The sequence below is a fragment of the Gavialis gangeticus genome, unplaced genomic scaffold, assembly GCF_001723915.1.
Source record: "Gavialis gangeticus isolate Ggan-Ray unplaced genomic scaffold, GavGan_comp1, whole genome shotgun sequence".
NCBI classification, from domain to species: domain Eukaryota; kingdom Metazoa; phylum Chordata; order Crocodylia; family Gavialidae; genus Gavialis; species Gavialis gangeticus.
Genome location: NW_017729022.1, coordinates 86,296,530 through 86,315,365, shown reverse-complemented (window position 1 = coordinate 86,315,365; position 18,836 = coordinate 86,296,530). Strand labels below are relative to the sequence as shown.

Here is an 18,836-nt window from a genome sequence, read left to right as displayed (position 1 = left end):
GCCAGGGTCAGGTCCCCCCTCCCCCATCACATCCAGCTGTGCAACACTCCCCCTTCGCCTGCAAATGCCAGGGCAGCCCACCAGCTACTGCAGCAGGGGGGAGGGGCACAAACGCAGCCAGGAAAGAAAGGCAGGGTGCAACACCATGTACTTCCTGTTGCTGATCCAGGGGCATGCGCCCCCCCAGGAAGAGCCCCATCACAGGCCCCCTGGCCTGCAGCCCTCCCAGGAGGCACACAGCAACAATCACCACGCCCCCCCACCCTGTACCCACCAACAGCTCCCCATGCTTTGCTCCCTACTGCAGCCCTGGGAGTGGCCAATGGGCTGCACTGCACCCCTTTCCCTGCCCCTTCCCTAGTCCCAGCCTTACTTCTTCCCTCCCTCACTGCCAGTTTTTCCCTGATTTTATTTCCTTTTCTTCCTTTTATCCTCATTTCATCCCATTTTTTGTTTTAAAGATAAACTCCAAAAAATTCCTGTTTTTTTTGTTTTGTTTTGTTTTTTAAATAAAAACTGAGAATGCAGAACATTACCCATATGGCACCAGATATCAACTTCCAAATCTATGAGCCAAATCTCTGTCTGGTATTATCACTCAATGTGCAGATTCCATCTGCCCTGTCTGGGCATTTGTAAAACTTTTCATTAAGTGCTATGCTGTTTGCTGTCACATTCACACAGGGAGCTATCCAAGATGTTCATCTTGCAAAATGTTTTTCTAAAGTGTCCACATACAGATCTCAGTCTGTTCAGCTTGACCCATGCTTCTCTGTCAAGACTGTGCCCAATGGGGGACTTGTACGATGTTGGTATAAAATGTTGTGGGAATAGGCCTAATCTTTCCTAGTGGTTGGCCCACTCTTTTGCTGCCCATAGGTTTGGTTCAGCATCCCCAATCTCTTTCAGAAGTTTGTGGGCTTCATGTATAAATGGTTTATGACTTTTAAGCTTCCTAAGCCTCCATCTGTTTGGGTCTTCAGTTAACAGCTGATGGAGCAGGTGATTTTTGTCATTTACTGCCTCTATTGCCAGTAATGATGTTAGGATCCATCTTCTTATATCACTTGATCTATGCCCAAGAAAACAGGGAGTATATCTGTGTGCATGCAGGTTGGACAGCCCGTTATGAGTCTCAATGCACTGTTAAGTACTGTGTTGAGCTCTTTTAGCATGACAAATATTGCACCATACAGAAGCACAATATTCTGCTGGGATATATACCGTTGCGAGCGTGGTGGTTCTGAGCCCTTTGAGAATGGCACTGCATGATGTGCTGGCTAAACATCTTAAAGCAGTTACCCATGCAGACTTTACTGATGATCTTCTGAATATGGCGTCTACAGGTGAGGGAACATTCTAATGCAACTCCTAGACAGACTGCGGTATGCTCTGGGGGAAGGATGTGGTTGCCTACTCTGATAGTCTGCATTCTCTTGGCTAAATGATTGTCCAGGTGGACAAATGATCATATTAAATTTACTGATGCTCAACATTAAGTGCCGCTTGTGGAAATAGGCAGTTATGAGTTCCATATCAGTACTCAGTATCTTTTCTAGTTCTGTAATCTCAATTCCATGGGCTACTATGGCAACATAGTCAGAGTACATACATCACTTAGATGTTGGAAAGGTAAAGTCTGAGATATATGCGTAGAAAAGTATCGGTGTTAGCACCCTTGAGGGACTCCATTCTTCAGAGTTCATACTCCACTTTTTTCTCCTTGGCTAGTAATGAGAGTTTGGTTGGAGATCACATTCATGATGAAAGTACATAGCTTGCAGCAACGTATCAGAGTGCAGTCTATATTTGAGGCTTCGGTGCCATACAGCATCAGATGGGTTGTAAGGTTGATAAAGACTGTGATTGCTTTCTGCCTCATTTCAAATCCGTTTTCTAGGTCAGATATAAGAAACGTAACTTGGTCAATATACACTGCTTTTTCCGAAAGCCAGCTTGTTCTTTTGGGAGCTGGGAATCAATGATGTTCTCTGTTCTATTCAGGATTATATATGCAATGAGTTTGTATGTAACAAAGAATACTGATTTGGATTGGTAGCTCTTTGGATCCTCTGGTGGTTTACTGGGTTTCAGGACAGCAATAATGTTAGCTTTCCTCCATATTTTGGAAGTTTGTTACTTTCTAGACATTTATACATGACTTTCTGAAGCCATCTTTAGTATACTGAGGCCAATGTAGTCTCTAGGTCCCAATGTTTCTGTCAAATATGCTGCTGATGGGACGGTGCCAGGTGCACAGCAGAGGAAGCAGACAGATGCCTCCAGATTGTGCCCATTGTTGAGATAACAAATAGTAGGGTGCCCTCAGTTTCATTGGAGCTGGATGCTGTTATGACTTGTGATCACAGCACAGCCCTAGAAACTTTGGGACTGTTGGCCAGTTCATCTGTTTGACTGCTGCAGAGCTCCATCCCTTCAAACAACAGGTCCTCTGTGGTTCACTAAACCCCTTCTGGGATGCTGGATGCTCAAAGCCAGGCAAGCCCATCTCAAAGCAACGTCATCTACCCCATATATCATACTTGAAGACTATCTAGCCTTTACGTTTTTTCACTTCCTCCCTGCTTTAGATAGAAAGGCAGCCACACACTTCCATGTGAGAAAACAGCATTTCACAAACAGGGCCTGAGAGGTCACAATATGGAGCTGTGGTAAGATGGAAGAATAAATCTTACACTCCATATGAGAAGAATCCTTCACACCCCTGGATTTTTCTTGTACCTTTGCCACCTCGATTATCATGGGCACAGAGATGTGCAGAGTCCCTTTATGAAACCCATGAGGGGCAAAAGTGGCTGAATTTTGCCAACGTCCTTTTTGCTTGGCTGTACTTAGGGTTCTTGGCAAGTGTTTCAGGAAATCTGGCACAGGGTGTTTGCGTGAGAAGACACCAGCTGGGGACGCTTTTTCTGCCTCCGGTTTGGCAGTTGCCATTTCATCTGGGTCAGAAGCAACTCTCACAGACTGCTCTAACAGAGGCAGTTTGAGACTAACTTATCTGGACTTACAAGTCCCAGAGGAAAAAAAAGCAACAAAACTGCATTTCCATCCAAGACATGATTCCCCTCAGGCACACGCAGCAGCAGCTGTGCCCATCTGCAAGAGGGATGAATCCAACATAGATTAGGGAGACTTTAAATCCCAGTGGTTTTGAGTCTGCCACTCTATGGCAGCTGTGCTAGGCACCAGACCTTGCAGTGCAGCAGCGTGTCAAATTCATCACTCTTCCTTACTTTGTGAAAGTCCAGCTGGATAGAATGTTTGCTTGCTTGTTTTTGTGGGTTTTTTGTTTTGTTTTTAAGATGAGAAGAATGAATTCTTCAACAACTTCACAATGAAGGCTGGATTAGCAAATGCTACAAATTAGCTGGAGGTTGTCCAGGTTTCATTTTGCTGCCATCTTGCAGGGAACCAGAGACACAAGACATATGTACAGCCTGACAGTCTCTTGTTATTCAAAGGACACTGAAGGCATATGTAAAGTGGGATACTCACTAACACACAGTCAAAGAACTATACTTAGTAATTTCTTTAAGTAACAGTCTTCACATCTGATCTTGGCTGTTTGCTGATAACTGTCACCAGTTTGTAGGTCAGTGGCTTAATCGTGGCTGCCAGCCACCAACCCATTAATGTTCTCAATACTGTATATGAATCCTGTTTGAATACAATTAGAGTAGACTCTGGACAGAAAAGCCTTTTAAGTGATGCACTGGAAACACATGCCAATGCTGTGAAAATTCAGCATTCAGTTCAGCTCTTTGAAGAACCAACTTTCACATAAATTCTAAATAATCTCTGGAAATTTTGCATACTACATTTATACAGTGATAATGCCTAAAGCCCAAGTCAGGATCAATCTATGCTTTAATTAGGGGTGTCCTGATAGAGATTTTTTGGGCCAATACCAATGGCCAACTTTTAAGGAGCCATATTGGCCGATACCAATCTGATTCTGATATGCAGCTGGGCAGCTTGGAGACCAGCGTTGGGCTGGTAAGTCTGGTGTAGGGGAAGGGAAGGGGCATAGGGGGCAGATCCAGGTCCCTGCGGTGGGGGAGGGAGTGGGGCTGGGGCAGGTGCTACTCAGCCACAGCAGGGCAGATGTGGGACAGAGCTATGAGTGGCTTGTCTGAGGGGCACAGGGAGGGGGCACTCCCAGTGCTGCGTGCACCCTTGGAGGTCATGGGGGTGTGCTCCTGGATCTGCACGCAGGGTGGGGCAGGCTACCGCTGCGGGCTGGGGTCGGGGCGGTGCTGAGCTCTTCCTGGCAGGGGGGCTGGACCAAGTTGTGCTGGGTGTGAGCAGCAGCACTGGGAGGGAGCTCTGGGGGGGCTGCAGCCACCCCAAAATTTGCCATAGACCCTTCCTCCCAGTGCTGCTGCCATGCACCCTGAGCACAGCCTGGCCCAGACCCTCCCCACTGGGAAGAGCCCAGTGCCACCCTGGCCCAACATCTCTGCCAGGCAGCCCACAGCAACAGCCTGCCCTACCCCACCCTGCACACAGATCTGGGGGCACGTGGCCCCCATGCATCCCAGGGTGTGCACAGTGGCAGGATGCCCCCCCCTCCCCCACATGCCCCCCAGACAAGCAGCTGGCAACTCCATCCCATGCCTACCCCACCCTGGCTGAGCAGTGCCTGATCCATTCCCCGCTTCACTGCAGAGGCCTCGATTTGCCCCCCTGCCCCAACAGACTTACTTGCCAATGCTGCTCTTCAAGCCATCAGGCTGCGCTCCTGACCACATGCATGCTGCAGCTGTGAGCATGCACGGGGCCATTTATTGGCCACATCAGACAAAAAAGCCAATTTCCGATACTGTCAATTTTCCCTATATAGGTGCCAATCCAATATGGGACTGAATTATTGGTGCACCTCTAGTTTTAATAACTTGGTAATCTTAGATTTTATCCAAACTATGTGTATATAACTATGCATGCAACACGTCCCAGCCCAGACTGGCCCCTACATGTACCGTGTGCAGCCCACACCAGGTGGGTTATGTGTGGGACTGGGTTCAGCGCGTGTTGTATTCAGTGAACCAGTCTGAGACCCACAGGAAGCACTGAGGGCTGAATGATAGGGCTGTGTTGTCCCCATCTCTGACACCCCTGAGAAATAGATATATATACAGATATCTATATCTAGTTCTATATAGAAGTTATCTGGGGCCCATGCAAGCAGCATGCAGAGGCTAGAGCCAGTGCACACTGCACATAGTACGTGGGGCCAGTCAGGGTTTTGTGCTGCATGTGGTACCCATTCCAGACTGGCCCTGCAAGCTGGGTCAAGAGTCAGCCTGGACTGGGACCACAGATCAGCCCTGCATGCTGGGGCCAGCATACAGGGCTGGTCCATCACAGGCAGCACGTGCAGCATGCACTCCAGACTGGGCTCATTTACCATGTAAAGCATGTGCCCTGACAGGCTTCATGTGCTGCATGCCCCACATAGGGCCAGGGCTGATACTGCATGTAGTGTGGAGGACTGGAGCCAGCATGTGCACCGCAAGCAGCATGTGGGACCAGTCCACAGCACATGCTGCACGTGGCACCCATGCCCCTGCAGGCTGATTCAGACATGTGGAACCATTCTGTGGGCTAGACTGATTCTATTGATTGGTCCCATGCCTCTCATCTGCCTCATGGGGCTGGATGAGATGGCCACCCCTGTCATACATAGATAAAAAACCCAATATTTAACAGAGCACTGAGCTTAGTCTCAAAATCATTAAGAATAAATTGTTTGGGAATTGGTTTTTAACTTTTGTATGGGACTACAGCACTGAGCTTATCACAGTGACATTGCTTTGCAAGCCCAACAGCACCTGCAGTACTAGATTCATGAATGCTGAGTCTAATGACATAGGAATAATCCTACTAGCTCTTTCAATTTCTTCTAGGTGACAAAGGTGGCTTGTCCTGAGAAAAGCAGAGCAGTTTTTTCTTTAAGAAAACCTATTGATCAACAAGACAGGCAGTCTATCAAAAATGTGTGTGGCTGTGTAGTGGCCTGGGGGTCTCTGGGTGAGTGAGCAGAGGCCAGGCAAGGAGGTGTGGGAAACAGCCATGGTCAAGAAAAGATAAACGACTCTGGCAGTGGCTGCGCACTGCACCAGGTCAACAAGCATGCATTCCCACTCCAATTACCTTGGTTGCTCTCCGGCTCTGCTGTCTGACTGGCATCCTGAGCATTTCCATTACCCAACACTGGCTTTGGGGGCTGCACATTGGCCGATGCCACGTGGGCCAGCTGTGGGAAAGGGCCAGGCAAGTGTGGGGGAGGAGGCTGACGAGGGTGGTAAGGCACACCCGGTGGGCACACCCGGGATGACAGCTGCTGCATAGCGATCATCTCTGGACTGTCCATCATGGAATCCCCACCCTGGCACCCTCTTTGAACCTGAGGGGGTCCCCCAAACACAGTGGCTGGTGATTGCTGCATCCTCTGGCTGGTGGCTTTACCAGGTGGTCTGATATATCCTGAGGGAGGAACCCCATGAGGTAGGAAATTTGATTGCTCAGTCCACTGGCTGGAAGGCAGAGGTGGCCTCATAGCCCGAGGATCTATCATATGACTAAGAGCACGGGGCTGCAGAGAAGGTCCTGGGCCCATGGGGGGCTTTTCATCTGGCCCCAGGGTGGCCTGGTTTGCTGCACTGTGGCTTCCATTCCACACAGCAGGATGTGCTCGATTCAGGTATTTATATGGTCTGTACATATGGCCAGGGGGGATTTCTGAGCTCTCTGGAGGTCTCATGGGAGGTCCATTGTGCCTTGGAGGGATAAAGCCTTGCTGAAACTGTGCTGGGGGGTACATGGCATCAGGGGGTGGGCCACTCATTTGCCCAAGCTGCAGGGATCCAGGCCGTGATCCCAGTGCGGAGATGTGTGTTGGTCCTGCACACACCTGCTTCTCAGGTGCAGGCAGTCTGTGTCCTCTGTGTTCATTCAGTCCAACTGGAGGCTGGGAAGGAAAGAAAGTAACCAGGTTTAGTAAAAGCTACCTCCCCTCTGGGCACATGAAAGCTACAAGAGGCACAAAAAGTAGAAATGAAAGGATCAATGAATCATGGCAATGGGTTAGCTCTTCTGCCAGAGAGATGATGCCATTTTCCCATGGAACCAATGAACGTAATGAGATGGAAACCACAACTACAAAAATTGTATACCATGAACAACAGGGAATGTCACAGTTCTTAGTGCTCTAGACCCACTCTATTAGTGTATGCAATTCAAAAGTTGCATGCAGAAAATTCAGATTCCCTTTGTTTTGTTTGTTTGGTTGATTTTTCCTTTTTTTACCTGCATAGCAAAGTGCTGGTGCTGGTGCTGCTGAACTGGATCTCCAGGATGGGGTTCTGGTACTCGGGGTGATCCATATAGCTTAGCTGGATCTGATCCTCTCAGAGGGCCAAATGTTCCTGGCACTGCTGGCCGCTAGAGGGAAAACCAGAAACTTTTATGAGACTGTAGAAGAGCAAGACTGCAGCTGTGGATGGGTGTTCTGCCCATACAGATCCAACAGGCACTCAGATTATAAAATAAATTTGACCCTTTATTCTGAGGAGATCTGTTGACACCCTGGCTCTACCACCAGAAAGTTCTCATACATTCCAGCCACAAATCCAGCAAAATAGGCCTTGATATATTTATCAACCCTCCAACTATCTAGAAGCAAATGGAAAGATCAGAACGGCAAATTGGCTAGGGGTCTAGGGGACCATCTAGCCTGTGACAGAGGCTGTAATAACTGAGAAGGTAAAGTGTTCAGGGACCCCTCTTAGACTGCTTGATGGCTTCATGCTTCATCACAGCCTCTGGAGCTAGTATTCCAACAAACAAATCTCACATAAACTTTATCTGGCTTCTATGTCAAAAATCAAAGAGTCATGAGCAGCAACACATTCATCTAGATTTCAGTAAAATATCTGACTGCGCTACAAGAGATCAGCAGAGGAATTGTAGGGCAACAAGATGGCAACAGATGTAGTTGAAAAGGGAGCATCAGGCTGAACGGTAGCTACTACTAGATTTCTTTCCAGGTCAGCCACAGGACTCGTTTAGTTAAATACCATATTTTCTCACATGCACACCATTTCTGCAGAAGCCAGCTACTGGAAACTGTAGTGTGCCTTATATGCAAGAAATATGGTAAGAGCAGTTTCTGCCACTTATTGGGCAAAAGTGAAAAGTAAAGTCTGCATGAACTCACAAGGAGCAGAATAATGAATAGGTTCAGCTCTCTAGCTGTTGCTACTCAGTTACTTATTACAAGGAAAGATCTTTTTTCCTGCATCCTGCCTTTCAAAAACACAGTGCATATTTTATTCTGGGACTTGCTGTATACAAAAAAATATGGCATTTACTTTATTGACCCATGCAAAAAAGTAAGAATGCCTTGATGAAATTTGTTGATGACACCAAGTTAGGAGCCATCATTAACACACGGAAGGACATGGGTCCTCATCATGCAGCAAGGATTTTACTTGGTCTTAGGGGAACAAAATTCTATTCTCTTGTCCTTCCCCACATTAAGTTGTTAGTTCTCATAAACAACAGGCAACCCGTACCATCTGACCAGGATGTGGCACTTGGTTGGGCATTCCGCCATACTGCAGAGGATGAGGGAAGCCTCGACCATTGGAAGGGCCCACTTCTTGAGGAGGCTGTGTTGTGTTACCACTTGGGTCCTCTGCAGAGGAAGAAGAGGACGAAGATGAGGAGGAAGCAGAAATGCGGGAAGTAGCTCGGTATGGCGGTGGTTTCCCTCCATTCTCCAAGCGTTGCTGTCTCCTTCCTGGTCCATCATGGTCTCTTGATCGGGTCCAAACATTGCCAGCACTGGAGCGCCCTGTCCGACGGCTCCTCTTCTCTCGCTTGCCATCCTCTCTGATCCAAAACTCCTCATCTGTGTCCCCATCCTCACCAGGGAAGTGCTTCATCATTGCTCGGTGAAAACATCTTTCCAAGTTGTAAGCCATTTTGGTGTATTCTGCATTCAAAAGAAGAGTGGCAAAGAAACATTTTCACGGAGAGAGAGAGAATGGGGTGGGACAAGATTGACCCTATTCCAAATGGCTCCGATTTCTCATGTTTCTACAAAATATTTTCCTCAGAGAAGCTCTCTGGAAAAATAAGGACGAGCTGTGTTTTCAATGAGGCAGCTTGGATTAGTTTCAACAGACTTTGGAACCAGCCAGATCAGACTTGTTCAGTAGTAGGATTGGATACCTTCAAGAAACACCTAGGTCAGGGGTTGGCAACCCCCAGCATGCGTGCGAAGCATGGCACATGAGACCATTTTGCTCAGCACGCTATGGCCAGCCCCAGCTCTGGGTAGCTGCTGCCAGAAACAGAGCCCAGGCTGCTCCCAGCAGGGCTTGCAGCATCCCAGCTGCCTGCTGGGAGCAGCTACCCAGAGCCAGGGCCGGCTGCAGCTGGGAAGCTGCGAAGAGCTGTGCTGCGGTATGGAGCCCCGGTATCAGCTCTGTACTGGTGAGTGCATGCACACCTCGAAGCAGGCAGTGGGAGAGGGGTGTGAGGCAGCGCAACCCCGGTCTCTCCCCTGCTCCCGGCACAGAGCTGGTGACTGGGCTCCAGAGCCTGGTGCAGCTGTTTGTAGCCAGCCTGGGCTCCGGGCAGCTGCAGCAAAAAGCAGGCAGGCTGAAAACAGCTCCACAGCTCCGGCATCAGCTTCACGCTGGCAGCAACTGTGCGCACACCTCAGAGTGGACAGCAGGGCAGCGCAGACCACCCTGAGGTGTGCGCGCAGTTGCTGCCAGCGTGGAGCTGCCAGAGCTGTGGAGTCTGGCGCAGCTATTTGCAGCCTGCCCACTTCTTGCTGCAGCCCTGCTCCAGAGCCCAGTCACCAGCTCTGTGCCAGGAGCTTGGGAGAGACTAGGGTTGTGCTGCCTCATGCCCCTTCCCCACTGCCTGCTCCAAGGCGCAGGTGGGGAGTACAGAGCTGATGCCAGGGCTCTGGAACAGCTATTTGGAGCCCCCTGGCTGCAGCTGGCCCTGGCTCTGGGTAGCTGCTGACAGCCACAGAGCCCAGGCTGGGGGGCAGGGGTATAAGTAGGGCATCCTGCCATGTACCTCCTGCCCTCATTTTGCTTTTCTGGCATGCTGGCACTCCAGCACCTTCCAAGGTAGGCATTGTGGTGTTTTTCAGCACTCTGGCCAAAAAACGTTGCCTACACCTGACCTAGGTATTACCAAGTAGTACCAGTGACACAGTTATGCTCCGAGTTATCATTTAACTTTATCATTAAACCAATGTCCAAGGACAGCCTTAATACGGACTGCATAGCTGAATATGTGAACTCCCAAACCCAACTTTAAACAGAGGCCCTGAACAGTCAGTTAGGTGAAGGTGTTGAGAGAAAAAAGGGTTAACCTCCACATTCCAAATAAATTGGTGCCAAACAAATTATTTTATTTCCCTCCAGATAGAAGTCCCACCCATAATTGAATTTGATTCTATTTACAACTATTCATGGACTGCTCCAAGTCCCTGCGCTGCACTCTCAGAACATGGGAAGTGTGATGAAAAGTTTTTTCTATGGGCAGTTTCTAAACATCCTCTTGACTTACGGGCACTGGAGGTGCAACACGAGCATCAGTCAACCTACATGTCCTATTTCTATAAAATATTCTGCTCACAAAAAATTCTTGGTCTTCAGTGAAGTCAATAGAGAGACAGGTGGAAGTGTCAGTGAAAACTGCATTCTGATTCTTTCCTCTTCACCACCTCAACATTTTTTTTGCAGGACACTGCCACTGAAAATAGGTATTTTTCTCAGTCCCTGAGCACAGGATTCTCTTAGCTGGAACCCACCTCTGAGGAATCTAAGTTCCTCCTGCCCTTCAGGGAATTTTCCTGTCCAGCCCACAGATGAAGGTATGAGTGAGACAACGTGCAACATTGCTGTAGTACAAACCTGCATGTTTCTCACCAGCTACACACCTGGTTTCCAGCTGCCACACAGGGGAGTCCTGATTCTAATCAGGGTCTCCCTAGTAACTGGCCCACGTAGCAAAGAAGACAACAAGAACACCATTTCCTCCAAAAGGCTACATGTACTGGATATTCCTTATTTAGTTTTACTTTACAACAGGGCTGTCCAACTGGCAGCCCACGAGCCTTATACAGCCCGCAGCCCATAGGCTACTGCCTGGCCACTATTCCAACCACTGCTCAGGTCCAGTTTCTCATTCCTCCCAGTTAAGGTCTCTGGGTCCCCACTCCTTCTGCAGTCTCTCCCCTGGCTTCTGTTTCCCATCCAGCCTGCTTCTGAGGATGGCATGGTGGGAGGGAGCTCAGGAAATAGACCTGGCTGCCCACACAGGCAAGAAGGCAGAGGGACTGTCTTTATGGCTATGGAGGTAGACCCTAGAAGGCCTGCTCCTGTGGTGTGTGGCTTGTACTACATGAGGCCTAGGGGTGTTATGGCTCATGGGGCACCTTGTCCTCTACCAACCAGAGGTTGGACAATTCTGCTTTACAAAGCAAAGCAAACTCCTGCCCTCCATAAAATCCCCTGCTACTCAACCATGGCATGGAAGACACAAGCACAAAAGGAAAGATGCCTACAAAGACATCTCTTCTCTTTGTAACTGACTCTTTAAGTAACCAGAGAACCCAACGGTTCATGCAACATTCTAGGCCCAAATACTTAAGCACATGAAGAACTTTACACATGTGAGCAGACACCCTTTAATCAGTTAATGCATATATTTAAAGTATACAATTCATGCATTTAAATACCCTGTTGAATCAGGCCTTAGTATCTAGGAACACCTATTTTTTATTCCAGCCTCCAGAAAGTACCTAAAGGAAGAGTTTTGGAGTCTTGTACAAGCCAGCTAATGGCAAAGAGGGAGATGCCTGTGGCTGTACTGACCAACTGCTGACAAGACAGAACAAATCTTCTCTCTCTGCTCTTACCACTGCCTTCCCCATTGTACTTGAGGCAATTCCTGAACATGGTCTTCATGTCACCCACAAACTCCTCCTTGGTGCAGTACTGACCTCCATTCAACTTCTTCTCCATGCTGGAGATGTCCATGGGAGCCTGAAACACACCAAGTTCAGTCAAAACAAGCACTAGTAAGGTCCCTAAGACAGTCTCACTACACCCTGTATTATTGCTATAGGGCAACTTCCTACTGGATTTTAAGGCCAGAGAGGACCACTAGACTCATGTAGCCTGAACTTCTGCATAACAGAGAAAACAGATCTTCAGACAACTGATCCAGTGCATGGATGTCTATTAATCCAGTCACAAAAGAGCAAAATGGAAGATCTGACCCACCAGGCTGGACTACACAGCCTACCTTAATGATTTGGTAGTAGTTTGGAGCATACGATTCATCGACTGGTTCCAAAAAGGGCCAAGAGTCCTTGTGAGCCTTTACCACATCCAGAACTGGCAGCAACAAAAGGAACAAAAAGGAAGACAAGCCATTACACAACCTCAGTAGATATTAGCTTATTTAAAATCTAACAAAGCAAAAGGCTGGGGTAGAAGACTAACCTTTGTACATGGCAGTGAATTCATCATCCAATTCAAAGCTGAAAATGGGAAGCAAAAATGTGAAGCACAAGGAATGCACATGCTCTTATTCCTCACCTTTCCTCCACCCCAGAGGCAGGGCTGCCACATTAATGGGCACACCTCCAGAGAGATGCCCTCTTGCCTGCACCACAAAATCTGCTGTTCATTCCAACCCCACTCCTGTCTGTTCTATTACCCAAAACACATTCTCTCTCACTCTCTCTTTGTACATGTGTTCAAATGATCTAAAAGAATTCTCCCAGGTTTGTCTTCCTGGTAGAAAAAGTTACCCACAGGCACCAGATCAGATAATCAAATGGTGAGCCCTTGAGGAGCAGAGAGCTTGCAGTGTTACCACTGCATTCAGGGGTTTCCTCCTGTGCATGCATCTCAGTATGCTCTGCAAACTCCTTCAGTCTGCCCAGAGACAGATAGCAGCAATGCACAGGACAGCCCTGATAGGCTAACTCAGAGCAGTGTCTAGGTCAGCCAATGTCTCCCTGCAGCACAACAGGGGGATTGTGAAGGGGATGTGTTCTGCTCTCTGCATGGCTGAAGCAGCAGAGTCCAAACACAGTTTCCCTGTGTGTGGTAAGGAGGATGGCTGGGGGGGTAAATGGGGGTGGGGGCGCACATAGGAGAAAAGCACCATAGGATGCTGGAGAACTGCTGTGGCTTCTCTCAGAAGAGAACATGTACAGTCATTTGCTCTCCTAGGAGAAACTCTCCTGGGGGGGATTTAACACTGGTTGTTCCTGGTTTATTCTTCTCATGGAGCCATCATTTTTGTTCTGTACACTTATGATTTCTCCTGGGAGAGCAGCAACTCTGGACATGAATATCTGTACATGGCCTCCCTCTCACTAGCCATATTCCTCCTGCATATATATTCTCTATGTGGGTATGGGTGTACATATGTGCTGCATACCCAACAGCTGGTGATACTCACAGATCCTTGGTCCTCCTTTCATCCCTAGTAGGGGAACTGGGATCCAAGTGGGAAAGTTCTGGGGGAAGCTCCTTCCCCTGGGCCAGCAGCCAAGCCCGCTCTTCTCGAAGCTTCCTCCGCCTGGCTCGTTCTGCAGAGGGAGGGCAGAGACACAACATAGCTTAAGCTTCTTACCTCTCACCAATAACATCATGCAAGTAAGCTAGGCAGGCTGTTCATGTACCACGTGCAGCTAGGAGCATGTTGAACCTACAAAGATGGTGGGAAGGTGTTGACTTGTTCAAAGGCTTCACTCAATGTGATCACCCTCCTAGAAGCAGTAGTAGCAAGCAAATGCAAAGGAATTAAGGTTACAAAAGCACCGCTGCCTGTCTTTTCTCATCTCTCATCACTGTAGTGCAACAGCTGGCAGTCTGTTTCCAAATTCCTACATAACTTGCTGGTCTATGCCTACCGACTGGCATATATCAGCGTTGGCAGGCAACTTTGTCAAGCAGCCAGAAGTAGAACCATTACTTTCACCTGAAGGAAAGTTCTTGAGCTTTCCCTACAAACCCTGAGGAAGACATAGGTCTCCGTTTTCCTTGAAATGAACAGACAGTCGCATCCCACATGGTGGGAATGGATTCCTTTCCTGGTTCCTTTTATTATATGAGAAGGCACCTTTGATGCTACTACTTTGATGACAGCTGTGAGAAAAATGCTAAGCTCTATGAGACATTTCAGCTGAGGGGAAAGTGACAGAGATTCCAGTTGGACACTTCCAATAGGAGCAGCCCTAATGTGGCTCCACACACAACTGATACATCTCAGCAATTGTCTGAGGAGAAAATGGGTGTGTTATTCAGGAGTAGTTCCAGGGAAAGCATTTCCAATCCTGAATGAGTGACGGAACAAGACATAGTCCCAGTTTACCCACACAAAACTTTGGCTAGAACTACATTTCTAAAATTTGGGAAGGAGGATAGGGGGACAACTTGATACAAAAGTCAAGGGATAAATTAAAGCTGGGCATAACAGGGATGGAAAGGATGCAAGAACCTTGGAATGCTTTTACTGCGACTGAGGAGACATGAAACAGAGGGCCCTTTTGTGAAATATGACCAACTCGTGTTTTCTTAGGAGTTTAATACCAGGCATCTGAGTGGTGGCATTCAGATGTATATGCAATTCCTAAATGGGAGGAAGTTAAAGAGTTGCCTCCATGATATAACACACTCCACAGACTTTGGCCCATGGGAAATTGATCCTCAGCAAAGACTTACAGACCTTGAAATTATACTCTAAACTTAGAAACTATAGGGTTTTCTGGAGGCTTGGAAAGAAATTACAGACCAGTGATAGGGGAAGATATGGCTGATAAATACTCCTATGATGCAGCTTTTGTCTGTTGTGACCTAGAATACCAACATTTGTTTTAGCAAACAGCCCAGTGTTGTACAGTTCTCAGGCTACAGAGAAACAACTCTCTCAGAGAACCTACTGCATTAGTTAGAAACCAAGAAAGGTGGAGGATGCAGAAGAAATTAAATATGAAAAGCTGAATCTTGTAGGCTGATCCAGAAGACCAGAAGAGGAACAAAAGGATTCAGACTTGAGTTGGCCTAGTTGGAAGGAAAAGGAAGAAGAATCCATCTGGCATCTTTTCAAACTTGCAATGCAGAAATTCCAACATAAAACCGTATGTAGGTACAGGGCTATTAAATATATTGATGAACTTGATTTCACACCTCAGAAGAGGGTCACTTACATGACTGGATGTCTCTATGATGTGCTGACGATAACTGAGCACCTAAGCCTTTTAACAGCAAATGGACACACCTAGCACCAATAGGAACAGAGCAAATGGAGGTGTAGACGTTAGGAAGCTGTTTATATTCTGTGGCATTTTGCACTGGTGAGCTGTTTGAAAAATTAGGAAAATCCTCGATTATCATGCTACAGTTCAGTTATGACTAATGGTCACTTTATCACTGCAGTTTAAATAATCTCTCATCTGTGAAGCTACAGATGAATGATCGATACACTGTCACACTTCTAAGCTACAAAGAACACGGCTCATCTGACTCCAAAACTAGCTAGTGACTGAACAATTTTTTTCTGTGATTTTCCAGTTGAATATTTGTGCGACATGATGCTATAGTAGCACCTGGGAAGATCACCTGAAATGCCTAACTGCTGTCCTGGTGGAAATACAGGGGTTAACCTAGACAATATACTAGGGCAGCCAAGTTTCCTAAGCCTTGTAGCCACAAATCAAAAAAATGTGATACAGTTAGGAATCACAGGAAGTGTCAATGATTTGCACCCAGCTCCTCACGTCAAGCAATAATGTGTCATTAAATTACTTCCTGCAAGAACCACATTTCAACTGCCAGAGCGCTCCAATTCTGCTTAAGAGCTACAACCTGGCCACCCATTATATGTTCAGAGAAATACAAATGGACCCTGCCAGAGGTTATGTACCTAGGTTAAGCTTATCATCAGGCTAACTTATTATCAAGCTAACTAAGCAAAGGGCTTTTGAAGTTTCATTAGATAATACCAACATTTCATTCTCAATCCTTCTCCCACTGCAGAACACCTTACAAAAAGGTAAACAATAAAATAAAATGGACTGCAACTTTCAGGTAGGCCTTTGTCACCCTGAACACCCTGAGTTTAAGGATCTGCTAAACATGTAAGTTACCACAGGGTAACAAAGGTTTGAACTTACAACGCCTTAGCCACTCCATGGTAACAACCTGCATTTATACTCTTACTCCTTGGCCCCAGTAAGTGTGACGCAGCTTGCTCCTCAATGGAAACAGATTAATCTCCTGTGCATTTAAAGTGGGATAAGAGTATGCACATGGAGTAGCTGATGTGCTATAAATTTCCACCTTAGTTTACCTTGCAGCAATTTGTTCATGGATCCAATTCTTTAGTAAGTCTGAACTGTGAAAAACAAATGATTTTATCCTTGGGTCACTTCCTGCCTTTAAAGAAAACTGTCTTATAGAAAATATTAGACCCAATGTCACTGAAGATTGGTTTGGTAATAGAAGGGCTGTTGAGACAAAAAATATTACTTGGATGGTTGATGTTTCTATGGCCAAGCCTGTGTTAAAAAAAGATACAATTTTCAAATCAATGTATACCAGTATAAAAAGGCTTTTTAAATCTAAGTAAATCTGTTTTAAAGTTGACTGGCAACAAGTTTAAACTGAACTTACACCATTCTTAAATCAAAATAGGACTATCCACAAAAAGGTTAGTGCCAATTTACCTGAATCAGTTAAAAATGGATTTAGGCTAACAAGGTGGATTTCCTTGTATAGACAAAGCCTAACATCATTGGGTCATTCAGCGGTTCTATTTACCAAGCAATTCATGCAGCTGAAATAAAAGCAGTTTCAGAGAACCTCTGAACTTTTTTGATACATATTTACAAACACCTCTGCGAGGTACAGATGTTATTATTATGCCAACTCAAGATGGAGAACTATAGCAGAGAGATTATGCGATTTTCCAAGATAACACAGGATGTTTGTGGTGGAGCTAAAAACTGAGAGTCTGTGGTTAAAGCAATGGACTGTGATTAGACAGGCAACCAGAGGATTATGAAGACTAAGAATGTAAATGGATTTTCAAAAGGTTTGTGGGGTGGGAAGCAGAAACAGCTATTCTTAGATGTCATCCAGCTTGTAACCAACCATCTGGTCAGCAGATTGTTTCTTCCTGGTAAGTCTGCATGGTTTTCATTTTTCTTTTTTCTCTTCTGCTTACTTTGTTCATCAGCCCTTGTCCTGCACTGTTTGCCTCCAGAGCAAATTTCTGGGGATACTCTGGGTCTCCCTGAGACTGCAGCTGCAGTAACCAAGCCATTTATTGGGCTGATTGTGGGTCTGGCACGATCCTACAGCCCAGAAAAACTCTGCCTCCAACTTCAAGGTCACATCTGCTTCTGCTCCTTCAGCTCCCAAATACTGAGGTGGAAGAGTGACAGAAAGAAAGCAAGAATCACCTCTTTTCACTTGGGCGGGACGGTAACCAAACAAACTGAAACAGATTAATCACATGGCAAATACCATATTTGCTGAAATCCAAGACAAGATCTCCTCCCCCCGCCCCATTCAACATGAGGGGGAAAAGCCCTTGTCCTCAGTTTCAAGTACAAGTGGAGGAGGGCAGTGGCTGCAGCTGCAACTTCAAGCCCAGAGTTGAGGTCACAGCTGTTGCCCCTGCCGCTTCCTCACCCCTGCCCCCCTCCCGCCTTTTCTTCCTGCCTAGGGCAGGGAGCGTGAAGCACATACTGTCTCTAGCCCAACCTACCCACGCAGTGGTGGCAGCAGTTCTTGCCCCAGGACCAGAGCCAGGGCTGAAGCTACTACCACCACAACACCTGCTACTACCATAACAGCAGCAGTGTGGCTAGGTGAACTAGCAAGCAGAAAAGCACCTGAAGTTGCCACCTGCACAACCTAATTCTTCATCTGGCCCCCTCATCACAAATTGCCCCTCTGATGGCAACACCCTTTCCCCTTCTCCAGCAGAACTCATCCATCTTTCAGCATTTCTGCCTATGTGCTTTAGGTAAACTACAGCATATGCCACAAAGGCAATGAAAGGTCACCTGGGCTGATCAAATATGTAGGGACAATAGAAGAACGTGAAGCAACTGCAAAACAACTCTATATAGGAGGAGAAGGAAAGGATAGGGATGTTGAAGTGGATAAGACAGAGGTGGTAAGAAGAAGGCACAGCTGAAAGGAATAGAAGAGGACAGCTACCAGACACTGAAGGAGAAGGAGGAGAAGTTAGTGGGCCGAACAGACCAGAGGATGACACCCCAATTCTAAGGTAAAGCATGCACTGGCTCCCTCTTGGATGTACATTAATGTTCCTGACACTAGAGAAGTGTAAATGGCAGGTCCCAATTCAGTTTACCAGCAAGACTCCCAAACATTTCCACTTTTGCTTCACCTATCAGTGATGCATACCTTCCACAGCTTTCACCTTCTCTTCCATCTCCCTCTTCCTCTCTTCTTTCAGCATCTGTTCCTGCTCCCTCTTCTGCACAGCTAGAAGGATTTGGCGCTCCTCCTCTTCCTCCCTGCGCTTCTGTTTCTCCATCCTACTGAGGACACTTGGAGTTGCCTGGGACAAAAAGATGCACGTGGAACTGTCATGGTCTCACACAAAGGCCAGCACTGGCTCATGTGTATCCAATCACAGGTAGATTTACTGTAAGAGTCCAAAAGGAGAACTACAACAAATGCCAGAAACATAATTTCCCCTAATATATATTAGGGTAAAATTAT

The 18,836-nt window shown here is 46.9% G+C and overlaps 1 protein-coding gene across 2 annotated transcripts in view; it reads right to left on the bottom strand.

Moving 5' to 3' along the window:
- Positions 1-18,836, bottom strand: part of LOC109296239 (cat eye syndrome critical region protein 2) — a 170,755-nt gene that overhangs the window by 18,859 nt on the left and 133,060 nt on the right. For both annotated transcript variants that reach the window (XM_019515554.1, XM_019515553.1), the window contains 8 exons: positions 18,516-18,672; positions 13,534-13,663; positions 12,564-12,601; positions 12,364-12,455; positions 11,975-12,101; positions 8,598-9,019; positions 7,330-7,464; positions 6,175-6,991 (listed from right to left, as the gene is read on the bottom strand). In XM_019515554.1, the coding sequence (XP_019371099.1) occupies positions 6,175-6,991; positions 7,330-7,464; positions 8,598-9,019; positions 11,975-12,101; positions 12,364-12,455; positions 12,564-12,601; positions 13,534-13,663; positions 18,516-18,672 (1,918 nt within the window). The remainder of the gene's footprint in view (positions 1-6,174; positions 6,992-7,329; positions 7,465-8,597; positions 9,020-11,974; positions 12,102-12,363; positions 12,456-12,563; positions 12,602-13,533; positions 13,664-18,515; positions 18,673-18,836) is intronic.